At 34.5% G+C, this 24,394-nt stretch overlaps 3 protein-coding genes, 1 long non-coding RNA gene and 1 other non-coding gene across 8 annotated transcripts in view; 3 read left to right on the forward strand and 2 right to left on the reverse strand.

The window, feature by feature from the left end:
- Positions 1–6: 6 nt before the first annotated feature.
- Positions 7–362, forward strand: LOC119644227 (40S ribosomal protein S2-like). Its single transcript, XM_038043761.1, has one exon. The coding sequence runs from the start codon at positions 28–30 to the stop codon at positions 241–243; it is 216 nt and encodes a 71-aa protein (XP_037899689.1). The 5' UTR covers positions 7–27; the 3' UTR covers positions 244–362.
- A 322-nt stretch (positions 363–684) lies between these two features.
- On the reverse strand, positions 685–1,894 carry LOC119643881. The gene is made up of 4 exons (XR_005248461.1): positions 1,690–1,894; positions 1,374–1,456; positions 1,011–1,146; positions 685–832 (listed from the first exon to the last, which is right to left on the reverse strand). It is a non-coding gene; the product is annotated as an uncharacterized LOC119643881 (long non-coding RNA).
- Positions 1,895–3,130: 1,236 nt separating this feature from the next.
- LOC119636509 (TBC domain-containing protein kinase-like protein) lies at positions 3,131–6,355 on the forward strand. 2 transcript variants are annotated; one of them, XM_038031893.1, is made up of 7 exons: positions 3,131–3,402; positions 3,474–4,489; positions 4,545–4,700; positions 4,771–5,155; positions 5,217–5,488; positions 5,892–6,185; positions 6,251–6,355. In XM_038031893.1, the coding sequence occupies exons 1-7, from the start codon at positions 3,210–3,212 to the stop codon at positions 6,353–6,355; spliced, it is 2,421 nt and encodes an 806-aa protein (XP_037887821.1). In that variant the 5' UTR covers positions 3,131–3,209. The 2 variants fall into 2 exon arrangements, with proteins under 2 accessions (XP_037887821.1, XP_037887829.1); XM_038031901.1 differs by lacking the exon at positions 6,251–6,355 and having other exon boundaries at positions 5,217–5,418; positions 5,892–6,050.
- Positions 6,356–7,431: 1,076 nt separating this feature from the next.
- On the forward strand, positions 7,432–7,502 carry Trnag-gcc. Its single transcript has one exon. It is a non-coding gene; the product is annotated as a tRNA-Gly (tRNA).
- A 2,235-nt stretch (positions 7,503–9,737) lies between these two features.
- LOC119640734 (tyrosine-protein phosphatase 10D) overlaps positions 9,738–24,394 on the reverse strand; it is a 131,219-nt gene continuing 116,562 nt past the window's right edge. The window contains exons 5-13 of one of the 3 annotated variants that reach the window (XM_038038951.1): positions 20,310–21,407; positions 19,819–20,250; positions 18,669–19,759; positions 18,278–18,584; positions 18,093–18,110; positions 17,289–17,971; positions 16,957–17,215; positions 16,767–16,895; positions 9,738–10,057 (exon numbers count right to left, since the gene is read on the reverse strand). In XM_038038951.1, coding sequence (XP_037894879.1) covers positions 10,026–10,057; positions 16,767–16,895; positions 16,957–17,215; positions 17,289–17,971; positions 18,093–18,110; positions 18,278–18,584; positions 18,669–19,759; positions 19,819–20,250; positions 20,310–21,407 — 4,049 coding nt within the window. In that variant the 3' untranslated portion in view covers positions 9,738–10,025. Of the gene's footprint in view, positions 10,058–13,918; positions 14,277–16,766; positions 16,896–16,956; positions 17,216–17,288; positions 17,972–18,092; positions 18,111–18,277; positions 18,585–18,668; positions 19,760–19,818; positions 20,251–20,309; positions 21,408–24,394 lie in introns of those variants that run through there. The other 2 variants (XM_038038942.1, XM_038038958.1) reach the window with 2 other exon arrangements.

Raw genomic sequence — 24,394 nt, forward strand, 5'->3', positions numbered from 1 at the left:
TCTGCCCCCGTCCCTAAGAAATTGCTTATGATGGCTGGTATTGAGGATTGTTACACTTCTGCCCGCGGTTCAACCGGAACCTTGGGTAATTTTGCTAAGGCTACTTATGCTGCTATAGCAAAAACCTATGCCTACTTAACTCCGGACCTATGGAAAGAATTGCCTTTAGGCTCGACGCCATATCAGCAGTTCAGCGATTTCTTGGCCGATAAGCCAGGTGCCCGTCATCATATTGATGCTTAAAAATGCATCAAATTTTAAATGAATTTAATTAAAATATTACCTTTGATGTATACAGTGGGTTTCTAGTTCGCCACACATTTTTTTACCATAAATAAAGTTCTTACAATGTAAAAAAAAAATGAATTTTCATTTCTTCTATTGCTGGCGACACATAAATCGGACATGGCTTCAGCCAGAAGTTGCGGAAAGTAGTATATAACAGGAACCAATTATTAGTCTATAGACTAAGGGCAATTTATTAAAAAAATTGCGCAAATTCAATAAATGAAACAGATGCTTGTAAATATAATTCACAAAAGAAAAACACAGCACGTGAGCGAATGAACCCACGCAAGTCGAGAGGACCTGAGAACTCTGGCGGTCTTTATAAATGGCGATTTTGTAAGATTTCGAACTATTGACTTTTTTACTAGTACAAGGAAGAAAAACAAATATTACTTGATTTCAAATTTTTATTCTTATCTTTCACAGTACAATCAGATTTTTTGAAACAGAGCATATATCAAGTTCCCAAACCTTAATCGCAGCAGTTCAAAGAGAAAGTTTATCATTGCACTCAGTCATATTATGTAATCCTTTGCGGCATCATCTAAAGGAAAATTATATATTAGTTATTTTACCCTATAGTAAAAACTTTTTATTAAAAATTTAGGCAAAGGTGTCAGAGAATCATAATTTCGTCATTTGAATCAGCACAGGTCTGTGATTCTTTATCGCTCATCACACTTTTTATTATTTCGTTGATTTATTTTTATTAAAAAACGTACCAGTTATTTTATAATATAATTCTTGCAGAAATCGGTGTATCGAATTCCGCCTTGAAAATAAGACCAATGCTCATGAGGTTCGCAGGGCTAAAGTTAAAGCCTTCACAGTTGCCTTAGCAGTTTCTCCGCCAAAAATCTGTAAGATGTGAAAACTTGTTAATACACGATTTCTCCAAAATTGAAATGAAATCGATTCAAAAATTCAGAAGAATACTAAACATCTTTTCAATTTTTAATATTTTAACAATTTCATGAAAAATACATAAAATCAAACAAAATATTAAAAATCAGTCTCGTCATCTTTGTCATCATTATTGAAAACTTTACATATGTATGTACACAGAAGTAAAACGAATATCTTACCTCTCACATATTTATGCAAATATTCTCTTAAGCACGTGGCTTCTTTAAGAGGTTTCCGCAGTTCGTTCATTTATATGATACACCTATACAGAAAAGATAGTGAAGCGAATAGTTAGAAATTAGGTAGCCGTAAATAAAATAAATAACCAATAAACTATTGAAAATTATCAGACAATCCTAAAACCTTCACTAGAGCAAGCTTCAGGTGGAAACCGCAAAAGGAAACATATAAAATTTATCATCACTTATTCGAATCAATATTTCTATACTTTGTACCATTTGACGAAACATTCATACATATTTCTACAAAACTTACCTACTAGCCATCCATTTTGCAAAGTTTTTTTAACGTAAATAACTTGTGTACGGATGCACTCGCTGAATAATTTCCGCAGACAAAATTATTTAAGATTTTTACGACTCAAAGAAGCATACATAACTTCATGAATTCTTCGCACACAAACATCTGTGATGGCTTTTTTTTTAAACCTGGGAAATATAAAATTTATTATAACATGCATTTTACTACGTTGATGAAAACTTATTTATTATCACATCAAAACTTTATGAATAATATAACAAATATCAAAAAGTTTTAAAACTTAATTTTGCCACAAATCCAATTTAACATTTATATAAAAAATTAAACATCTTACCCCACTTCAACATATTTAATCAAATATTTGTTCGACACGTGCAATCTGTAAGCACATCTATCTACAAAAGAGGCAGAATTCGTTCACATACTGGCGAATATGACTTTTTGAAAATTCGCTTAGAAACTAGTATTAACTCAGTGCTACCAACCATCGGTAGATATTGAATATGATTTCGCTTTAAAAAAAGAGGCGGTTGTTGTAAATGAGGAGAACTTTTTGAAATAGGACAAACAAGAAGACTTTTCTAACAAAAATTATGTTATATATTAAGATATTCATCTGTTTATGTAAAATGTGTTTAGTAGCTTAAAATAATTGTAAAGGTCTGGAATGTTAAAGTAATAAATTTTAATAACATTAGAAACAGCAGATTACGGATTTTTAATAAGTTATTACTAAAACTGAAATGAATAATTCTTTAGAACACAATCTTCAAGCTATACACATGCAATTATTTTACTCATGACTTATAATTTAAATGTGGTACCAAGTTTACTGAATTAAGTGTTCCAAGGATCCATATTCTGGCAGTTCGGATGTAGAATGTGAGGGCGAAAGCATTACACTGCGAGCATATGTAAAGAAGAAATATTGTTGTAAGGGATGAATTCCTTGCACTATTTAAAGAGTATACGGAACTGAAAAGTATTCAATAAGATCTGATAGTTTGTGTAACGTATCGCACGGCTGTAAAGTATATTTTTATGGAATGTTCCAAGTCTTTTATAATTGACCCTCCTTAGTAAGAAGGTAGAAGTTGAAGCCAAGTGTACTTTTTTCAATAAGTATCGACGTAATAGTTATGGAATTAGCGGATAAAGATGTTTATGCACCACCTTATGCGTTTTTTTTGGTGCATGAAAAGTACGAAACAAGCGAAAATGAAATATGATATGAGATATAATAAAACAGAAATCTGTCAAACAGTGATATATCTATTATAGAGCAATTGATGATACGAATTTTATGTATTACTGCTGAAGATAACTTAGATAATTGTTATTTGAAATACTAGCCACTACTACAAACATCCCTGGCTATTAAGCCAGGAATGTTTGTTTATTTAGATTTACTTGAATAGAAGATTTGATATTTTTTTTTCAAATTATTTGCAATGGTTAAAATAAAGATAATAGTCTAAATTGTGTATAAGATAAAAGTTCGGGAGACAAAAATTATGGTAAACAGGCAGGAATCATTGTTTGCTGCTGTTACATTTTTTGCTAAGACGCATCCTGGGGAAGTGTGTGGCAGCAATGGTCTGCCTTTGACACCAAACTCTATAGCAATATTGGGCAGATCACAAAGGTTAAAGGAAATTAAACATCCAAATTTATGCCAATATTTGGATGTAATTAGAGGCAAACATGGTGATTTTGGACATATGTATAGGTGAAGGGTATGAAAAACGCCCCTGATTTTTGTATTTATATTGTTGCAGAAAGAACTATAGTGGTGTCAGAATATGGTGGATGTACTTTGCAAGACAAAGCCAAAGAACCATTGGGCACAAATGAGGTGCTGCGTATATTTTATCAAATATCACTTGCTTTAAATCAATTGCACCAATTCAAAATTGTGGTTCACAATTTAGAACCCAGGCATATTTTATTGGATTCATCGAATAATGTTAAACTCTTCAATTATGGGCTTTACTATTTAACGAACGGAGGTGATTATGTGCCCTTTCCTATTGGTAATATAAAGTATATGCCACCGGAACGGTTGATGGGCTCGAAAAATAATATAAAAAGTGATGTTTGGTCTTTGGGTGTAATTATAGCGGAGCTGTTGCTGCAATGTACTTTTTGGCCAAATCTAAAAATATCCAATATCTCGAGAAAAATTCTATCATTTTGCCAGGCACCCAATGTTTTTGAGAAAATTGCGCGGGAACATAATCGATTAGAATTATATCAAAATCTGAGCGAAGATTTATGCTCTATGATTGAAAGCTGTCTGGCAGTTAGACCTACCGAAAGACCTCTACCGTCAGCATTATTGCAGCTGCCATTATTTAAAGACAATTTAAGTAGTTATCAAATAGCACCTAATGAAAAATCGTCAGTGTTGCTCTTACGTATGCCATTAGAACAAATTTATTATTGGTGGCAATTGGCCGGTGGCGATGTGCAAGCTGACCTTAAAAAAGAGGGACTGATACGTAGCGAAGCACCAATTCTTTCGATACCGCAGGTTGTTTGTTTAAATGGTAACATAATTGGTCCAAAACGTAGCCAATCATATTTAATGGACGATCGTGTGGTACCACTCAAACTGCAAAACCTAATTGAACGGTTAAAAGGCCTACCAGCCACGGCTTATTATCCGCTTATTCATTGTCCAAAATTTCCTTATATCTTTGGAGTTGGTATGGATCAGCTACCATTGGTAATACGTGAAAAAGATATTGAATATCAATTTTATAGAGTAAGGCTCTTCTCCAAGCTATTGACGGTAACGTTGTTTAAACTTTCTCTTACGTGAAATAAAATTTGATCTATTTTTATAGGGTTATCCTTACACGGCAGACTTAATACGCAATGAAGCTGCAATTGACATACCACCGCTATTAAGAGGCCCAATATGGTCTTGTCTTTTAGATGTCATACCAAATGGTAGTTACAAGAAAATCGATAAATTTACACCCACCTCAACGGATCGTCAGGTTAATACTTTGTTTAGTTTATACATTTTAATATATTGCAATAATTAATAGAAGATGAAATAATTCTTAGATTGAAGTTGATATTCCGCGCTGCCATCAGTACGATGAATTGCTTTCTTCGCCAGAAGGTCATCGTAAATTGAAACGCCTATTGAAAGCCTGGGTTACTGCGCACCCACAGTATGTATACTGGCAGGGCTTGGATTCCTTGACAGCACCTTTCCTATATCTAAATTTCAATAATGAGGAATTGGCTTTTTTGAGCGTATTTAAATTTATAGCGCGTTACCTGCAGTGGTTCTTCTTAAAGGACAACTCCGCCGTAATTAAGGAGTATTTGTGTAAATTTAAGCAACTGACGGCATTCCATGAGCCCGTATTGGCACAACATTTAGTAAGCATTTGTTTTATACCAGAACTGTTTGCCATACCGTGGTTTTTAACCATGTTTTCGCGTACGTAGCAATTTCCTTTCATATTTCTTATAATTAACAAAGTTTATTTTTCTTTTTGCAGATGTTTTTCCATTACATAAAATTTTGCATTTATGGGACAAACTTATGCTTGGTGATAACTCTTATCCGCTTTTCATTGGTATCGCAATATTGAAACAATTGAAAAGCACTTTATTGGCTTCAGGTTTTAATGAATGCATTTTGCTCTTCTCCGATTTACCAGACATTGTAATGGAAAATTGCGTTGTCGAATCTCAAAAAATGTACGAAATTACTCCCAAGAGTATAGCGCACCGTTTTTATGTTAATAGAGATCACGAATTGGGACCATTTGTATGTTTATTATACCTTCCAATGTGCATCTAATTCTTTTTTACGCGTTCAACTTGTTCTATTAAAAAAGGCATAGAACTATTGCTTCCATGCATAATTTCATAGTTTTGAATGAACGCATAATATTCTGTATGTTCAATAAATGTGCAAATGCAAAAGCAGTTAACCGCATTTGAAGCAATATGGCTCGAAATTATGTGTAGATGCAATAAATTATAGGTTCCGTTCTCATTGCTAAGGGCATAACTTTATGTAGAAAATTTTGCTTAATGGAACTTCGTTTTTTCTACTCTATGAAAATGAGATTTAATTTAGTTTTCTGGATGGAAATAATTTGGAAAGTCGTGTAAAAAAGAATGAGATGTACTCTCAAACATTTCTAACTGTATTTGTATTTTATTAGGACATTACATCCGATATTACACTGGCTGATCTGCAAGAAGAAATGTGCCCTCACATTAGTGCGAATGATTTAACTTACATGTTACGCAATACACCCGAAAAAATGCTAATATTAGACATACGCAATATTTCAGATTTTAATCGTGTGCATTTACCTCATAGCATTAATATACCGTACGTGTCCCTGCAATTTGGAGACAAATCGTTAGACTTTCTAAATGTACCGCAACTACAAGAGAAACTTCAAGGTAAAATCATCATTTGCATAAGCAATATACATGAAAATGCAGTTAAGGTAAAGGCCCTTGATATCATTTCAATTGATGATAATTAATTTATTTATTTCTCTTTGCTTGATAGTTTTCAAAATTTCTGGTGGAATGTGGTGTTTCACAAGTTTGCGTATTACATAAGGGTTTTAACATTTTACATTGTATTGAACCAAATATTTTAATTTCAAATTAATTCAATATCCTTAAGTAACGCTTTCTTTAAAAAATTTTTTCTATGTGATTTTTAAGTCATAAAATGCTAATTTTATTTATTAAAAGGTGAAATTTTTAAATATTAAAATTTATAAACCAGAACGATTTTCAATTCATGAATTTTTATTCATAAAAGTTATGAAAAACTATTAGGCCAGGTTATACACTCTGCGATCTACGCAATTGAGGCAATTGCTGCTAAAGCAAATTATTTAGGAAAATAAATGGCGATTGTGAGTAGGCACGATGATGTGACTCATATCATGAATGTCAATCAGTTTGTGAATACATCTTGTGACGCTTTTTTCCAAGGTGAAAGCAGAAGCCCCGTTCACAGCTCAAGCATTTAAATTTGCTGTGTTACTAGACATTTCATTATAACTCGTTATTTGGAAGCCTTGGCTTCTTGTGGCATTAGCAAGAGTTGTATTCTACAACTATGGTAATGGTTCTTCTCTAACCTAATTTAAAAAGGGATATCGCGGCTCCTAACCGGAAATCTGATATTGATTTGATAACAAAGCTGAAGACAGCTTATTCCCAGATTAGAAAATTGCTCAGCAAGTGCAGATAAACTTTTGAAGAGCGATGAGATCAGTTTAATGATATCTTTTATAAAGGAGAACAATACGTGAATCATTGAAGTTATCTGGGTGTGTCTATTTAAGTCTATTTACGTTTGATACGGATTGCAAAGCACCTAAATGATGGCTATTCAAGATTCAAAAAACGTTCACTTACAATTAAATGCTCGCATACTACTATATGTCCCACCTGTTAATCCAGCGAGTAAAGTTTGTAATGCCAGAGTTATACAATTCAATTTTCTGCTAATTTCTGAGTTAATTCTTGATTCTGGTAATTGAACCTCCATGATTTTTTTACATAACTAAAATGCAAACTTTAGCTTTGTCTCTCTGGGTTTCTTTTATAAAACCAGTTATCAATCTTAAATTACAATATTTATAATTACAATATACAATAAGAAAATATTTAAGATATATTCACTCTGTGCATCAGTGTACTGTTATAGTAAATTCATAACGTTAACCACAAGCATCGGTGGTTCAGTGGTAGAATGCTCGCCTGCCACGCGGGCGGCCCGGGTTCGATTCCCGGCCGATGCATGCTTCATTTTTTTATTACAAATCTCATATTCGTTTTTCTGCTTCACATACATTTTTTCAATTTGATTTTTTTCGAGAAAGCGTGTCAATCGCTCGTGCGAACGATTTTTTGATGCAGACGGCTAAGGCAAGCATTAAGAGAACCTAATGCACTGAGACGCTTCTACAAAATCAGTGTTCAACGTAGTTGATTCGTTGAATATACGGAATTAAGAAATAAAACTTTTTAAGCTTAAAACTATATAGAGCGTAGCAGCCGATTAAATATAAAATAAGGTTGGATGACTATATTCCACAGGTCGATAGGTAAGTTCTCTTATTGGTTGTATACATTTTGGTTTATATAATATATTAGATTTATTAAATGTTCGTAAGTCATTGATAATAAGCTAAACGAGCTTACTCGTTTAGGCAAGACAGTACTCTTTTCTTCGTGGTTTGTATAACTTTCTAGAACATGCGTTCGTTTTCTTTGATTTACACTCTTTTAATTTCTCTTGCACTCCTTTTTCATTAATATAAGAAGGTAAGAATGAAGTGCAGTGCGCGATGAAAGAGAAACTATTGAAGATCGGAAAGTTCAATAGAAAGAAACTGCCGGAATTTATGCTTAAAAAAAATAAAATGAGAAAGAATTTTCGACTTGGGCCATTTTATATGCGAGATGCTGAAGGACTACCCATAGTATATAAATGTAAATTTTTATCGCTTTATCTGTTGCTATCAATAAGTAACGAGAAACAAGCGAAATTTTTTTTTTTGAAAACAAAGGGATACGCCCTGAAAACAAAAAGATAACTTTTTTTTTGCCACCAGGAAAACCACAGCCATCAGCCAGACAGATAGACAGACAGACAGACACGTCGGTGTAGAATTTAATACTGATCGAGAATATATAGGACACGACTTGTATGATTTATTTATGTGATTATAATATTTTGAAACGATTTTGGGTAGAAGCTTACCTCATAAATTGTTATCGAAATTATTTCAAATTTTTTTTTTTTCTTTCAAGAGAAAGATAGAATTTTGTTTAGAATACTTGTATTTTTTCTTCTTCTTCCTCTCCAATTCCGCCGATCAACAACAGATCAATTTACGACACTCAGTAAAAAGGCAACGGTTTTTTTACGACTGTGAAATCAAGTCGGCAGAAATGGTCTGCATAAGTTGTGTGTGCAATTTTGTATTCGTGTTTTATGGAGAATAAGTCCAATATGCCTGATAAATGCACAAGTCGCCTATCTAACGAGAAACGGGCTAACGCTAATGCTTTGAATAAATAAATCGATGATTTTTATTCTTATAGGTTTTATGAGGCTAGATGCGACGTTTTTTATATTTTTTATTTTTCACATTGTTAACGGTTATTAAAAATAAGAAAGGAAAAAAAAAATACAATATTGCATTATCATCGTTACACAATGAAAGAGATTATAAATATTTGAATATATATGTAAGACTAAATAATTACTGTTATCTTAAATATTTTTTTTTACAAAATATGAATAAAAGGAAGAAAGTGTTATTGTTTTTTGTTGATTTTTTTTTTCTTTTGCTTATAACGATTTCATTAAAAATAAATTGCGGCTAATAAAAAGTGTATGTCTGGCTAAATAAATTTATCGACTAATTTTTCTTAGCTGATGTGAATAATTGCTTTTTAATTTTTTTATTATTTTTTTTTTATTTTCTTTTGTCATGATTATTAGTATTATACATATTTAACTTTAAATTGAAAATTATATTATAGTACGCGGCAATATTGCCTCGTGATGTATGTGTAAACGTTCTTAAAACAAAAAAAAAAGAAAAAACAAAAATTGAGGTTAAAAAAATTTAAACATCTATTAGCATATGTTCTGATTAATGTATGTCTATGTGCGTCTCTGTGTATTTATGTGTGTGCATCTGTCCTTGTCCTTGTCCGTGTATATGTATGTGTGGGTATATGTAAGTATGTGTGTATGTTTGTGTCTGTATGTCTATGCTTAAGTTCATATATATACTAAATATTCGATTAGTTTCTTTTCTACGCGATTCATGTAAAATAGTTTCAATTGTCTGTCGATTGCTGGGTTTACTTTTGACTTAAAATATTTGCATTACTATTATTATTATTATTATTATTCATTCTATTTGTTACTTATTGGCGAGAGATTCTTCTACACATATATATATATATGTGTGTATATGTATATATACATATGCATATCAGTTTCGAGTTTTAAATTATTTTCTTTTTAATTTTAATTTAGGAAAAGTTTCTACTGTCTCTTATAATAGGACCAGTTTTCTCTGTATGTATGTTTTTTTTTCCCAGTTCCTTGTCTAAAATATTTATTGATTCTATTGTCTAATTAAATAAAATACGATCCTTTAATATCAGTGGCCTTTGTCTTTTTCTTGAAGTAATTTTCTTCTTTCTTTTTATTCTCTTTTTTTTTTTTTTCTTTTTTTTTTTTTTTTTAAATATTTTCCCAATAAAGTTAACAGATTCTTCGGTATCCTCGGTTTATATATTTACATGCCTGATTCTGCTATACCTTCATCATCTGTAAAAGAAATGCAAAAAATTATTACTTTAAGAAATTTATTACATCATTTAAATGAGTAGAAATATATTTATAAAAAAAAAAAATCAATAATGCTTAGATAGGCTTTTAGTTAACTAATAGATTTCAAGTAGAATTTCGTGATTTAATAAGCAATTTGTACATTCTTGTAGAAACTCTACTAAAGGGTGCTGCAGAATCTACCAAATTATGTAATATGTCTTGGAAGGGAATCTTTGCTATCCATCACCTTGAATCAATTCATAAAAATAATTACAGGCATGTAAGTTAATCATTATCATCATACATTAATTCATACATTATTTTCTTCGTTGATGTTCGTTGGAAATATTTGCATCAATTTTTAAATCAATATTTATTATACGTTATATATAAATAATAGTTTTCTGCTTATTTTTTGGTATATTTATTGGATAATCGCACGAATATATAAATGCGCAACTTTCCGGCGTTTCTTGCGTCTTTGTGGGGCAAGTACGCTCATTCTCAAAATTGATCTATGATTATTCACGAAGTAAAGTAAATAGATCAAATACCGAACCGATAAATAAAAAGGAACGAAAGGCGTGAGAGCGTGACTAAATCAAGCTAGAATTTTACAATCTGATTTGCAGTCAAAGGCAAAACGTTCAAATTATTCCAAGAGATATGATAAAATGATGTATGGCCAGTTGAAATTTCCTAAGGCGGCGAGGAAAGGGATTCATTGCTTGGATGAAAGATCTTATCGCACCTAATATTGCTGCTTTTCAATACCCTGTTTTATTACCTAATATTGCTCCTTTCGTGGGGAGATAAACTATGCTTTAATGGCGAGCATAGATGTGCCGAAACTCTCACCTCCCAGTGGTGATCCCCGGGCTAAGAAGAGTTTAAGGTTTTGGGCTACTAACTCGGCGACGAGTTTCTGAGAGATGGTGGAGGGGTTGGTTGGAAGATGAGCTCTTCACTCAATAGCTGGTTACTACCTAGGAAATATATGAATGAATGGTTTTTAAGTACGTTGAAGGTAGTAGAGACCTATATATCTCGAAGAAAAGTAGTTCATGGTGTTGACTACCAGGAAGTATGGAGAATACGAAGCAAAGTGCGGTTGTTTTTAACAACCGCCCAAAGTATGCCAAAGGCTTTGCAAAATAAACTGGGAGCCACGGGGGTCAGGAGGCTCCCCTCACAAAGCCACGTATGCCTGCGGGTGTCTGGACTCTGGTGTTGTTTAGACCCCTACTCTGTGGGGATTTTCTAATTCGCCAGGGGGCGTAGTACGCTTAAAGTGGCTTGGCACACCGTGGGGTTAAGCCTTTCAGGCAGGAACCCACGTTAAACCCTTGCTACAAATTCTGCTCCTTTCGTGTCTTTTGGAAACGCCTAGAAACTATATATGATTTAAAGCCAAGAGATCCGAGATACGTTATTATGTTGCTATTAGGTCCACAAATAGAATATCTCGACCTTTCGCGATAAAATTCATATTTATTGAAACTATACTTTATATACAAAGTTCCATAGTCGAAGCAGTTACCATCATTATGTATGGTCCTTTGCCATTTGTCGGGTAGTTGACGGATGCCATCACTGGCTCGACTTCCGGTTCGATATGACCTAATCATCAATCTACTTTCGCAGCGTCTTTACCTTTGCAGAGCTGCGGCATCGGTCTGTGTGCCTCAGTAACAATCAGCAAGAGACAATTTTAGAAAATAAACCGTTAGATTGGAAAAGCTTCCCTCCTCGGTTGCTTTTGCTGTTTGTTTTCAAGACTATAATTTTTTGCCTAAAATCTCAGAAACCAGTATCTGATTGCTTGGCAGCTCACTGCATTATCACTCCCGGCCCAAACTAATCATTTTCGTAGCTGCGGCTGAACTTTTTTCCGCCTTAACCCAATTAAAAAGACAAAAAAAAAAAGAAACCAATGGCTTGAATGTTGCTACTTAACGTTCATCTCTTTACGTAGGTTGAACGACGACCTGTAGACAACGGGAACTCATGTCGTACAAGCAAAAAATTCCAAGTTCCCTATAGCGAAAATTTCGGTAGAATTGATTACAACAGAAAAATTTCAAGGTCGAGCTTTTATTTGTACACCTAATATATAATCTGAGTGCTCTTAGCTTATTATCAAAATCGAACCCTGTTTATGGATTATACAAGTTATTTAAAGTATTCTGTCGACTTTTGAATAATTTTAAAAGTTTTTTCAAAATTTCTTTGAGATGAAGAATTAAATTTTTTAGAGCGGTGCCTGCGCCATTCTTGCTAAACTCTTTTGGCATTTTAAGTCGTTGGCATGAGTTCATCATTAAAATTTCTCAGACATCAACTAAAAATCTTTGTAGTTAATTCGATTTGAATTCGATTTAATAGAAGAGAATTTCTCGCAGGTAGGTAAACGCAAAAAATACAAAAAATATAGTGAATGTGTGCGGAGGTTTTGCTGACAATTCCGATTTATCGACTATATGGGCGACGTTCTTGAAACGTAGTCAAGCTTTTGTGAATAATTTGTGACCTTTGCATTGTATCGATGTGTCACGACAACATCTCGCAAAGCAGGCAAAAAGATAATGGGATTGTGGAAAGCCTTAATGCACTTATTGAAAAGTTCTTCACGTTTGAAGGAACTTTACAAAAAATTTAGTATAAGCGAATGAAGCGAATACTTTTAAAAAATCTTAAGATGATCTTAATAGCTGTGAGTTCCCATTATTTGAATTTTGTCTGGAAGTTACGGACGATCAGCTTCCTTCAGCTAAATAATGATATTTCAAAGTTTTATGACTAAGATAAGTAAAAATTAGAAGTAAAAAAAGTGCTTTGTTAATTGCAAAATTTAGAATTTGAAAAAAAAAAATTAAAAAATTAAAAAATTTAAATAAAAGCTTACATGATTTTCAAGCTACCATCCAATGTGTTAATAAATCTTAAAGGTATAGGATATGATACAAACCCATAAATGGATTGGCATATATAACGCCGCCATTTTCACCAATGCCACCTGAACTACAATCACCACCACCGTTATTACCACCAATTGTAACACCGTTTACGCTATAAGCACCGACACCGTTAAGTCCTTTTTTGAAAGTATTTTTTGTGAACTTTGTGTAAGTCTCCCCATCAGCTACAATGGTAGCAATATCATCGTCGTCATTGCGAGTATTACAACTACTGCCCAATAATTGATCATAACAACTAACGTCTGTGCTAATAACATCAACTTCCATATCGTCGTCATCGTCTTTCTCCAAGCTGTTGCGGTTACTTCCACCTAAAGAACTGTGCATGGCGTGTGAATCTTCATAACTACCGCCGCCGCTGTCATCGTTAGCATTATTCGATTTCATTTCGATATGTGTACCATATTCTTCTTCATATAAAGCTTCTTGAGCTTCCTCGTCGACTTCCAATGAACGCCGACGAAAAACTTCATCTTCTAATTCCTGATCAGGACCGCCCGAACCACAACCTGATCCAGAGCCTGAACCAGAGCCAGTATAGGAACCATTCGGTTGACCATTATGACAGTTAGTAACCATAATGTCTTCTTCAGCAAAACTGAGACGGGGATTTGGCATTCCCATAACATTACCGCTCCCAATACTGCCTACCAAACTATTTCTGGGATTATTTTTAAGATGCGAGGTATTGCAATTGTTGGGCGTTATAATTTCGTGACTTAAGCTATTTTTAATATCACAGGTGGAGGCGCTGAAAGTAATTAATTGTGATTTACGTCTGTGCTGTAGGGTAGCATGACCGTTAATAATGATACCACTGCCACCATTCGATAATTGTGTATTCGCACTAAGGCTGCTGGTCGTGTTGCCGCCGATGCTTATCACATCGATAGAATTCTCTTTACAAATCATCGAACTTGGTTTATTATCGACCAGAACAATAACTACCGAATTGTTGTTATCATTCTGATTAACCGTATGTCACCTATCAATTGAGTCCGTGTTACTGTAACCTTGCTTTTGATGAGCACTAGTGCCAAACGTAGTTGTCGAAGCTTTCAAAATCGAACCTTCATAGTCAGTAAGTGGTTGTTGGTCGTCATGTATGACAATAGCATTCTCTTTATCAATAGCTTCCGCTTCTTCCGGATGTAATACTTCTGACGTTTCGTTAGGATGACCTTCAACGATGGCTACTATCTCTCCATTCTCATCAAATGAGATTTCTTGACCTTGTCCTAAGATTCGTTTGTTTTCATTTTTGTTTTTCAGTGTTTTTTTTATATGTTTTTTTTTTTTTTTTTTTTTTTAGTTTTTATTGAATTTCATGTTCAATTAAAATTCATGTATTGATGTAGAGTGTATAATATGTAATGAATTCAATTTGATAGGAGTTTTAGACGGTGTGCGAAGAAGTAGGGAAAGAAAAGATAAATTTTATAATGCTTTGGTTAGTTACAGGCTTTTAACCCAACACCGATGGTGTGATTATTAATCAAAAATATTTAAATAATAAAAATAGAAAACAAAAAACAATAATAATAAATCAAATAAATAAAGCAAATATTATTACATGATGGAAAAATATGCAAAAGTTATGCTTTTATTTAGTTTTCAAATTCGTATATAGCGAATCTTATCCAATCCGTGAATAAGTCACAAAGCTTATATCTGGCGAACCTTGAATATGCATCATATCTGGCACATATATATGTATATATTTTTCTTTAATTGTCAATGCATTAATGAACTACTTGGTAATACTTTTCAAACGCATCTTTATAATAAGCTATATGTAGAAATATACTGCGCAAATTTCAGAGCAGTACCTGACCAATAGTTAATTTCCCGGTCAATTTGATTAGCGAAATTTAACGAAGAATAGTTTTGAAATCTTCGTATTTATGTATTTGACAATTTGAACAACACGTAGACCAGATTCTACAGAAATTAATAAAGTCCGCATTGTCTGGTGGTGAATGCGGAGGCATAAATAGTACAAATAGGAATGTAATATTTTTATGCCCGACATTACTTCCGATACAAGGACATATTAAGTTTCTGCAGATGTATGCAACATGCAGAAGGATTTGATATAGAACCGATCCCACTTTGTTATACTAATCCATTCAGAATAACTTTCTCAATTCATCCAAACTTATCTGTCCGTCCATCTGGTTTTGTTATGTTCAATCTACAGACTGCAATTATTGAGATATTTTGGTGAAATTCGGTATACCGACGTGTTTTGGTCCAAGGACAAGCGCTATTGAAAATGATTAGGATAGGAAAACTTTTTCAACCACTTCCCATATCAAGCCTTACCTTGAGAAGTCCTTAAAGGAGAATATATAATAATTTTTAGAATTTCGGGACAAAAATCGCTTAGTAATATTATTTCGTTATTCTCAATCGATGTGGAAACTTAATATCGGATGAGGCAACTTTTTGAACCCCTTGCTATATAAAACCTTTCCTACGAAAATTGAATCTTTATATGGTCAAAGGACCTAATTTCCAATAATTCTTGTTGAAAATTCCTTTATATTAGTACTTTAACATGAAGATTAAAGTTACCGAATTAGAACCACGTAAATCTGTTTATTGGATCCTAATCAATATAAAGATTCTAGTGAAAAATAAGAGTTCATACGATAAAAAGGTCCAATTTTGACTGATGAAGATTTATCCTTAGTAAATCAACCATAGGAAATTTGGATCATATAAATCTATTTTTTAGGCCGAGCTATATAAAGGGGTGCTTTTGAAAGCAAACCTATCTGGGGCGACAAAAAGAATAATTTGTGGTTTGTTATGACGGAAGCCACTTGGAAATTATAAAATCTTCAAGATATGAATTAAATTTGCTAAATTTAGACAACATTGGCGGCTGAGTATCCTCCAATATGAGGGCTTTCATGAAAATTATGCATTTAAAGAAAAATAATGCATAATATTTGGTGTATTATTAATTAAGCGAAATGATTAGGGTGTCTAATGGCCGACGTTGCACAACTGTAACGTTCTTATTTATGTTGCTTAAAAACTCAGTTTCTCTCAAATTTCATTTTAAAATTCATATTGTAAACCACATCTAAAACGGTTAGTTTTATTACTGTTAAAAAGCTGCATGCAGTTAGTAGAACTTCCTTCCCCTTCTCCATTTATTGTTGGAATACATGGAATTCCAAACGGAGAAATATAGAGCCGAATGTGGATTGAAAAGCATCAATGTATTTGCATCGATAACTTATGGCAATCATCACTGATCTGAAATTTAGTTTGAATATTGACTATCCAGTTGACAAATTCTCAGTTAATGAAAAACGAAAGAAACCTCTCCTTTATTTGATTGATAATAAAAAAAGATTCATTTCAAAGCTCTTGTCTGTTTATGTTTTAATTTTTAATATTCTCTATTTCGATTAATTTTTTAACGTCTAACGGTCTTACGAATTTCACTACAGCATTGGCATCTACCACATCCAAATATTTTCATCCAAGCGTAATTGAGTTTTCACTGAAAAATTACAAATCTATTAGAACAATGCAATCAAACCTCGGAATTTTAATTGGAAGTATGGATATGCCAAGCATATTTATAAAGGATAATATTAATATTTGCATATTTTTCACATCATGTTTAGAGTAATCTAAATAAATCCCCCTCCCTCCCCCCCGCCAAAAAAAAAAAACAAAAAATATATGCATAGATATTTAAAATTTACCTTCATAACCCTCATTGTCATGAATTTCTCGGGGAGGACCTACAATATTTTCTTTACCCTCTAACACAGCCAATAAACACTGATGTATACATATATATTGTTGTTCAGTTTGAACCATCCATATGCGTTCTGAAAGTGTTAAAAGTTAAGACTTGTTAAATAAAGCGTTTAAATATATATATTTGCGTACCTTTTCTCATGGCAAAGACAATGCCAAATATATCTACATAATCTGAGGTATTAATCTGTTGCAATATACGATCTAATGTAATAAAAGTGCCCGAACGACCGACTCCAGCACTACAATGTACTACAATAGGCCTTTGATCTGTGCCGATGCGATCACGAAATGCTCTCACGAAGCGTACTAGAGTTTGCGGTGGATTTGGGACACCGAAATCGGGCCAAGTTGTGAAATGAAAGTGTCTTACTATTCTTTGCTCACTACCCTAAAATTTTATTGCATTAGTTATGTACAAATAATACAAGCAAGAGGTATTTTTTTGGTAATTTAAAACTTACTCTGCACACCATAAATTCAGTCATTATCCAATCAGGATAATGGCTTGCATTTAATATCTGTACTTTAATGTCGCCGTAAAAGACTGGAACCGTGTCGTTAGGCCAGTATTGATCACATTTCTCACGACCTTTCTCAAAGCAGCGGGTTAACATGACAATGGCTCTAGAATTACTTTCCCAGCACATACGCCAAAAGTCATCACGCGTCGAATGTAAGGGACCCTGAGTAACTATGAATTCACGCGGCGAATTATGGCCCGGCACGTAATTGGCATTAATGTAATCTGAGCCCTCATCGTCGTCGACCGGCTGCAATTTGAAACGCGAATGATCGTATGGCAAAATATTGGTGAAACGGTTCTTTGGACGATTGCATGGCAAATCAGCAAAAGTGCAAGGCAAATCCCGACCGACATGTTTTAATTCATCGAATTCCTCGCTAAAGCGAAAATCTGAATCGGCCGACATCATGCGATAATGTTCCGCGAAATTTTTTATTAATATAGGACGATTTTGTTCGATTACGCTATCCGGCAGTGACATATTGTCATTAGCTCTTGAATCCTTAGTCGTTTTACGGCAGTTATTACGACGCCGTTTATAAAAGACCAGCGTTACCAGCAGGATCAGAATAATAGTTAAAGGAACGGTGACGGCCACAATAAGCGAAGTATTATCTTGATCTATTTCGAAAATGAATTGGAAAAAGGAGTTCGAATTAAGAAAAAGAAAAAAAAATGAACAATTGAAAATGTTGAAAGAAAATTCTCCCCTTAGTTGTAGTAGTTTTTCGTTCACACTTACCGTTTGAAGTTAGGAGATCTTAGATTTTTGTTTTTAAGGGCAAGACATATAAAGTAATTTTTTGAAAAAGTTGTCAATATACCCAGACATATAAAATAATTTTTTGAAAAAGTTGTCAATTTACCTATGAAACCCGTAAGCCCAAATTTTATAAGACCCCCGCTTATTATGTTCAATATTCTTACCTGTTTGTATTGCAAAACTATAGGCGGTGTCGGTGAATTTATCGGGCGCTGTAAATGCGCGCACCTTTACGCGATAGGTGGTGCCCGATTTTAGAGGGCCATTGCAATAACCAATTTTCCGATTTTCACAATTATCTGTACCGATAGTAAAGTCTTCAACTGAGCGATTTTCAAATGGATAATACGGATCGACAGCTTGATATGGTAGCCATACGCTATATGATTGAACGTCATGCCAACTTGGCATTTCTAAACCTGAGGCGTTCTTGGTATCGTCTTCGGCGACAATTATCGTATACCAACGCACCTGTAATGCAAAGTAAAAAAAAAAAAAAAAAACAAACAACAATTCTATGGTATTTTTTCTTCATGTTCGTCGTCTAGAACTTACTGGACCGTTTTGATCGGAAAAATAATTCTTACGGAAACGTATTTGTATTGTCGATGAGCTGCGGTAAACTTCGGTGGGTACCACTTGGGTTGCCGGTCTAGGGGGCGCCAATATTGGCATTGTTTGTTTAAATTCTCTCTCAGGGCCGTAGCCAATGGATGTCTTTGCTTGAATTTTAAATACATATGTTTCGCCGGGCTTTAAACTCTTTATCGATCCTGTGGTTTCAGATGAATCAAAATCTACTGTTCGCCTTTCGCTGCCGTTATTTATGTTTACGTATGTAATGGAAAATTGACGTATTATACCATTAGCTTCACTTTGCGGCAAAAGCCATTCGAACAGTATTTCACTCGGCTCCACATTTATCGGATGAAATCTTTCAACTTTACCTGGCACTGCTTCATTAGTACTGAAACTAGCAGACAGCGGTGAACTGCTACGCAATACTGATGATTCTGTGCCAGATCTCACTACTACAGTAAATGTATAATTCCTATGTGGTTTTAAATCCGTTATAGTTATTTCGTTTCTATTGGTTATATTCTGAGCTAAAATATTATCGGCGGTGAGATATTGAACATCGAAATCGTTGAATTCTCCTTTTGGTATATCCCACCTTAAAGATATTTCTGTGTCGCTAATGTTGGTGGCGTGCAATTGCGTTATCGGTTCTGGGAATAAGCGATCTTGTCTCTGTATAGGTAAACTGGACACACCTCCACTTACTGTCCATACAGTGATGTTGTATAAACGGCCTGGCACTAAACCAGTAAACGTTACTTTACGGTCAGTATCGTTGGCTAGTTTTTCTTTATCCTTGATTTCAGGATCACCTAGAGAGAAGCGGTAAATGTCAAATTTCGACGATGACTGTGGTGTGGGCGTATACGACAATGTAATCGTATCTCGTTCGTCCTCTTGTTTATCGTTGACAACAACAACTTCAGATTGTATAAGAGGCATAGTTCGTGTGGAAAGATGAGTCGTTCCCGAATATATGCCATATGAAGTAGTCTGAATATCAAATTTATATTGCACACCAGGCATTAATTCTCCAATTAGTACTCGCACAGTGGAAATATCATCAGCTGTAGGGAAAAAAATTGCATAAGTATTGTGTTTATCGGACTTGTGATATAAGACTTACTTGACTTATTTTCCGAGACATTTTTGGTTTGTGTTTTTGCTGGACTGTCCGTAGGCCACCAATTCAAAATATATGCCTCAACACGACCTTCAGGCTTAGGCCACTCAAGGGTAATATTACGTGAATCCACCAAAGGTATAATATTTGAAACTGGGTTTGGCGGTACAGTGGTATTTACTTCTTGGGGTGAGGGACTTTCCACGCCAAAACTAACAGTGTTCACTTGTATCGTATACTTCTCACCTTTCGTCATATCTGTAATTTCCGCTTCCGTTGTGCGTACGCTAGGTAAACGAATCCATTGCTGTTCACTTCCGGTACGATAACGTATTATGTATTCGGTAAAATTGCTATTTTCTGGCGGGAGCCAATGTGCTAAAACTGAATTACTTCGCACCGTCTCAATTGTCAGATTTCTGGGAGGAGTTGGATCTAAAAAAAATCTCAAAATCATTAAAATGGTTTTATGTAAAAGAGAATATCGAACTTACAAACTGCTTGAAAATAAGCATGAGGTTCACTTCTCAGGCCGTGGCTTACAGCGAAAACTTTTACTTCATAGCCCGCGCCGGGATAGAGATTTTTAATAACAAGTCTTGATTCTTTAGTAAACACTGTGCGCACTTCTGAAGTACCGTTGCGGGAGTATAATACTTCATATTGTTCCTGTTTAGAGTTTACGTCACTTTTCCAGCTAATGTTTAAACCCATTTTTATGCTCTTCAAATCTTCTATAATAGGCGAGGATGGACGTGTTACTACAAATATTGTCGTTTCATTGGATTCCATTTTCTTCGAGAGCGCTTGCACGGAAACTGAATAATTTCTTCCAGGCAATAGACTTTCCAGACTAAAGCGTGTTCTTTCGGTCGATAGAGTGCTTGTGTCGCCATTGAAAGTTTCCAATTCATGATAAACGATACGATATTCATCTTGGGCGCTAGCCGGATCCGGTTCCCAAGCAATAATCATACTACTTGTCTTATCGTCGTTAAATGAGCGAAGATTACGCACTGGCAAAGGTCTTAACGTAACATCACCTGTAGCGGGCCAAGAAGTCACTTTACCTGAGACCGTCTTCACTATGACATTAAACGTTTTGCCCGGTTCAGGTATATCGCGAAAATCAAAATAAGCAGTGGTATCATCAGTTCTAGGTACATTCGATTGACGTCTCGAGGCAGCAAAGGAAACTTGATATTTATCAAATTCAGAAACGCCTTTTGGTGCTTCCCATAGCACACGAAATGAATTCGACGTAATAAAGTCTTTATCAAAGGTTACGTTCAACGGTCGCAAGGGCACGGTACGATATTGAGCTGTTGTTGGTAAGGAAATTTCATCTTCTGACATAGTTTGAACTGAAATATTATAGGCACGACCGGGTACCAGGCCTTTAAAGGCTGCCTGAGCTGGACCGGGTGGTTCACCTTCCTTCTCGACATACAAAACACTTTCTAGGGCATCAGGTGGTTCTATAGACACTTTGTAATGCGTATATATGCCAGCTGGATAAGGTGGCTGCCATAAGACAAGTAGCGTTGTTTCATTACGAAACCAAACGATAAATTTACCCGGCGTATTAGGTTCTGTTGCAGACGCCGCACAATATACGTTTTACATAAACATAACCATGGTAGTACGAATGATGAGACAAAGGAGAATAAGAGCGAAATGATACGATGAAGCCGAGCATACACAAAATATTGTGTGGATAAAAAAAAGAGAAGAAATTTTTTGGGAAAAAAAAGGAGTTGAATGATTTTTGGTAAAAATTGTTGAAAATCTTTGTAGAATTTTATGTAACATTGTTTTTATGAATAAGTGATTAAAGTAAACGCATGCGTTCTATGTAGAAATATATGTAAGCATTCTCTGTTATTTGTGAAGCATACGAATAAAGATACATTCTTTAAATTTTAGGTATATCAGGTATGACGGATGCTTAAATAAATTATTCTTATCACCAATATATTTAATGCTTGTGTTAGTTTAGTTTTTGACACTAAGTAATGAGAGACTTTCCACGATGAGTATATATGCACGATTTCGTCATATCTATCCATCCATCTGCCAGTTTATTGATAAATTTCTCAAAGAACAAAGAGACCGCTATCTGATGTTTATACTGTGAAAAATTGAATATAATTAAATATAATTCTATAAAAAAATCCCTTGCGCTGGTGTCAAAGGATTGACAAAGCTAGCGCAACCCATATTTCATCATCATTGGTGGCAAAAAAAAAAAAAAAAAATTGAAAATTTTTCTAGTAAAACTGAATCTGATCTGATTTTTGACATTAATTCATTTGATAACCTACTAATCACTCTGCCTAGACATTGCCGAATGGACAGTGGATATCAATTACATAAATAAAAAGAATGCATAATGTATGAGAGAAAAATTAATAATTTTTTTTTTTCCTTTTTTTTTCGTTAATTACTCATATCGTATTTCATATGCAGGATATTAAGGTTAAGGTATTCAGAAGACTTTTTCAAATAACTTCGGACTTTTCGCAGTGCAATACAGAGTAATGAAAATGTCAACCAATTCAATATCTAATGTTTCGAATGTGATAAGCTTTGCATTAATATATAAATGTTTAGAAGTTTCAGATCAAAGCGGAGAAAGGGTGTAGGCGCCAATATCACCAATCGAAATTATATAGTTACATAATTCTTGATATTGCAAACAGATACCTTTATGGCTTTAACGTGGATATACTACCGCGAGGGTTTCCGCCCTCGGGGGTTTGAAAGCCGTAGGGGCAAAACGCGAATTCAACATCTCGATGTTGATTAGTCCCCGAGTGCTGGATGGACACGTAGACATGAATGGTGAGGCTTAACCTTCATCTTTTGAAAGGTCATGCGCACCCGTGTTCGTGGATATTGCAAACAGTTCGCTTCTGTCTCCCTTTAATAGGCATGCAAATTTGTTGCCATAAAAGGTCTGTCATTAAGGCAATGCAACTAAAGAGTACCGAATTCTCACTTTTAGGAAAGCATTTCCTCGCTTTTATAGTTTAATAATAAAAATCGCTAGCTGTTCTAAAAATTTCGACCCAGCTCTACCTTGCACAAAATTTAATGTAAGCTCCGTCCATAGCAAAAGTCCATTTTCATTCGTTTCTCTTAAAGTCAAGCCATAATGTTTTAATTCGGTTCTCTTGTTATGCTTAAGTTTGCTAACTTTGTTATTTGTTTTTGAAATAGTTCGCGTTTCAGCAACATACGCCAATTATTCGTCTCCGATTAATAGTTACAATGGCGTGGAAAAATCCGATCTATTGAAAATGAGATTCGATAAATGGTACCGTTATTGAAAAACGACCTGTAAATGATAATATTTTGTGATGAAGCGTCCGCAAGACTAAGGGTGTCCTAAAATTCACGCAAAATTTGAATTGTATCCCACTTGTGCGGTAAAGCATTCCTAACAAAAAAGGAGACTGCTTGACAGCTAATAGTTCAAGTGTATTGAACATTAGGAGTTATATAAAAGAACAACATAAGCATTGTAAAAATTACGAAAGTTTGGCAGTCACAATCCGCAATTCTCGTCATCTTCAGCGACGAGGTTCGTTTTCACTTTGACGGCTTAATCGAGAAAATTGCCTCATTTAGGTGACAACGTATGCATCCGCAATGCATCACTTTTCGATACGGATTTTGGACTGGACGAATCATCGGACCGTTTCCTTTCGAAAATGTAGCTGATCAGGCAGTAATAATTAATGAATGGTTTTTGCGACGTGATAATCACGTATTTTGTACCTAAATTGCAAGGCATGGATGTGGACAAGATGTGATTTCAAAACGAAACGCTGACAGATATGATTTGCGTATCGAAAACTGCTGTACGTAATATGTTGAGTAAAAACCACGGTAGGAAAAGGTTGCAGGCGATGCGGGTGCCACGATGGGATGAAATGAGACGGGGTCGTAAGAACGTTTCAGCCGAATGTTCAGCAATGTTCTTTCCCGGCAATGATGTCGAATTTTTGCGGCGCTTCATAACAAACATGGGAATAGTTAAAATAATAGATCGAAATGAGAAAATCAACCCTCTTGACGGGGAATGATCCATTTGCTAGTAAGGTCACGGTATCACTTTTGTTGCAATCCGCTTGAAATAATTTTCATTAATTAGTTTCAAAGGTAAAAACAATCAACCTTGAGTAGTATGTGTTAACAGTTTGTGTGATTAAATTAAGAAACATCAGCGGCATTTTACGGGTTCGTAGATGAAAAGCGCATCTATCAAGTTGATATGTTCAGGTTGAAACTTTGAATGCGTTAGATCAAACTTTGCATTAACGATTAATGAGTGGTCGCAAGCTTTAGAGAAAATGTCCGATCTAGTCACAAAAAACAAAGGATTGGCTGCCCAGATCATGCGATTGAATGACATTTGACTTTAGCCGTTGGGTTTTTATGAAATCTAAGCTTTGCGCCAACAAGCGCACAATCACTTATAATTTAAAGAAGAAAAGCGATCGTTGTATCACAAGCCGCCTTTACTCAAAACCATCAAAGAATATTTCAAGAAAACATAATGGTGATCCCAGCA

The sequence above is a fragment of the Glossina fuscipes genome, unplaced genomic scaffold (genome assembly GCF_014805625.2).
Source record: "Glossina fuscipes isolate IAEA_lab_2018 unplaced genomic scaffold, Yale_Gfus_2 0, whole genome shotgun sequence".
Classification (NCBI taxonomy): Eukaryota; Metazoa; Arthropoda; class Insecta; order Diptera; family Glossinidae; genus Glossina; species Glossina fuscipes.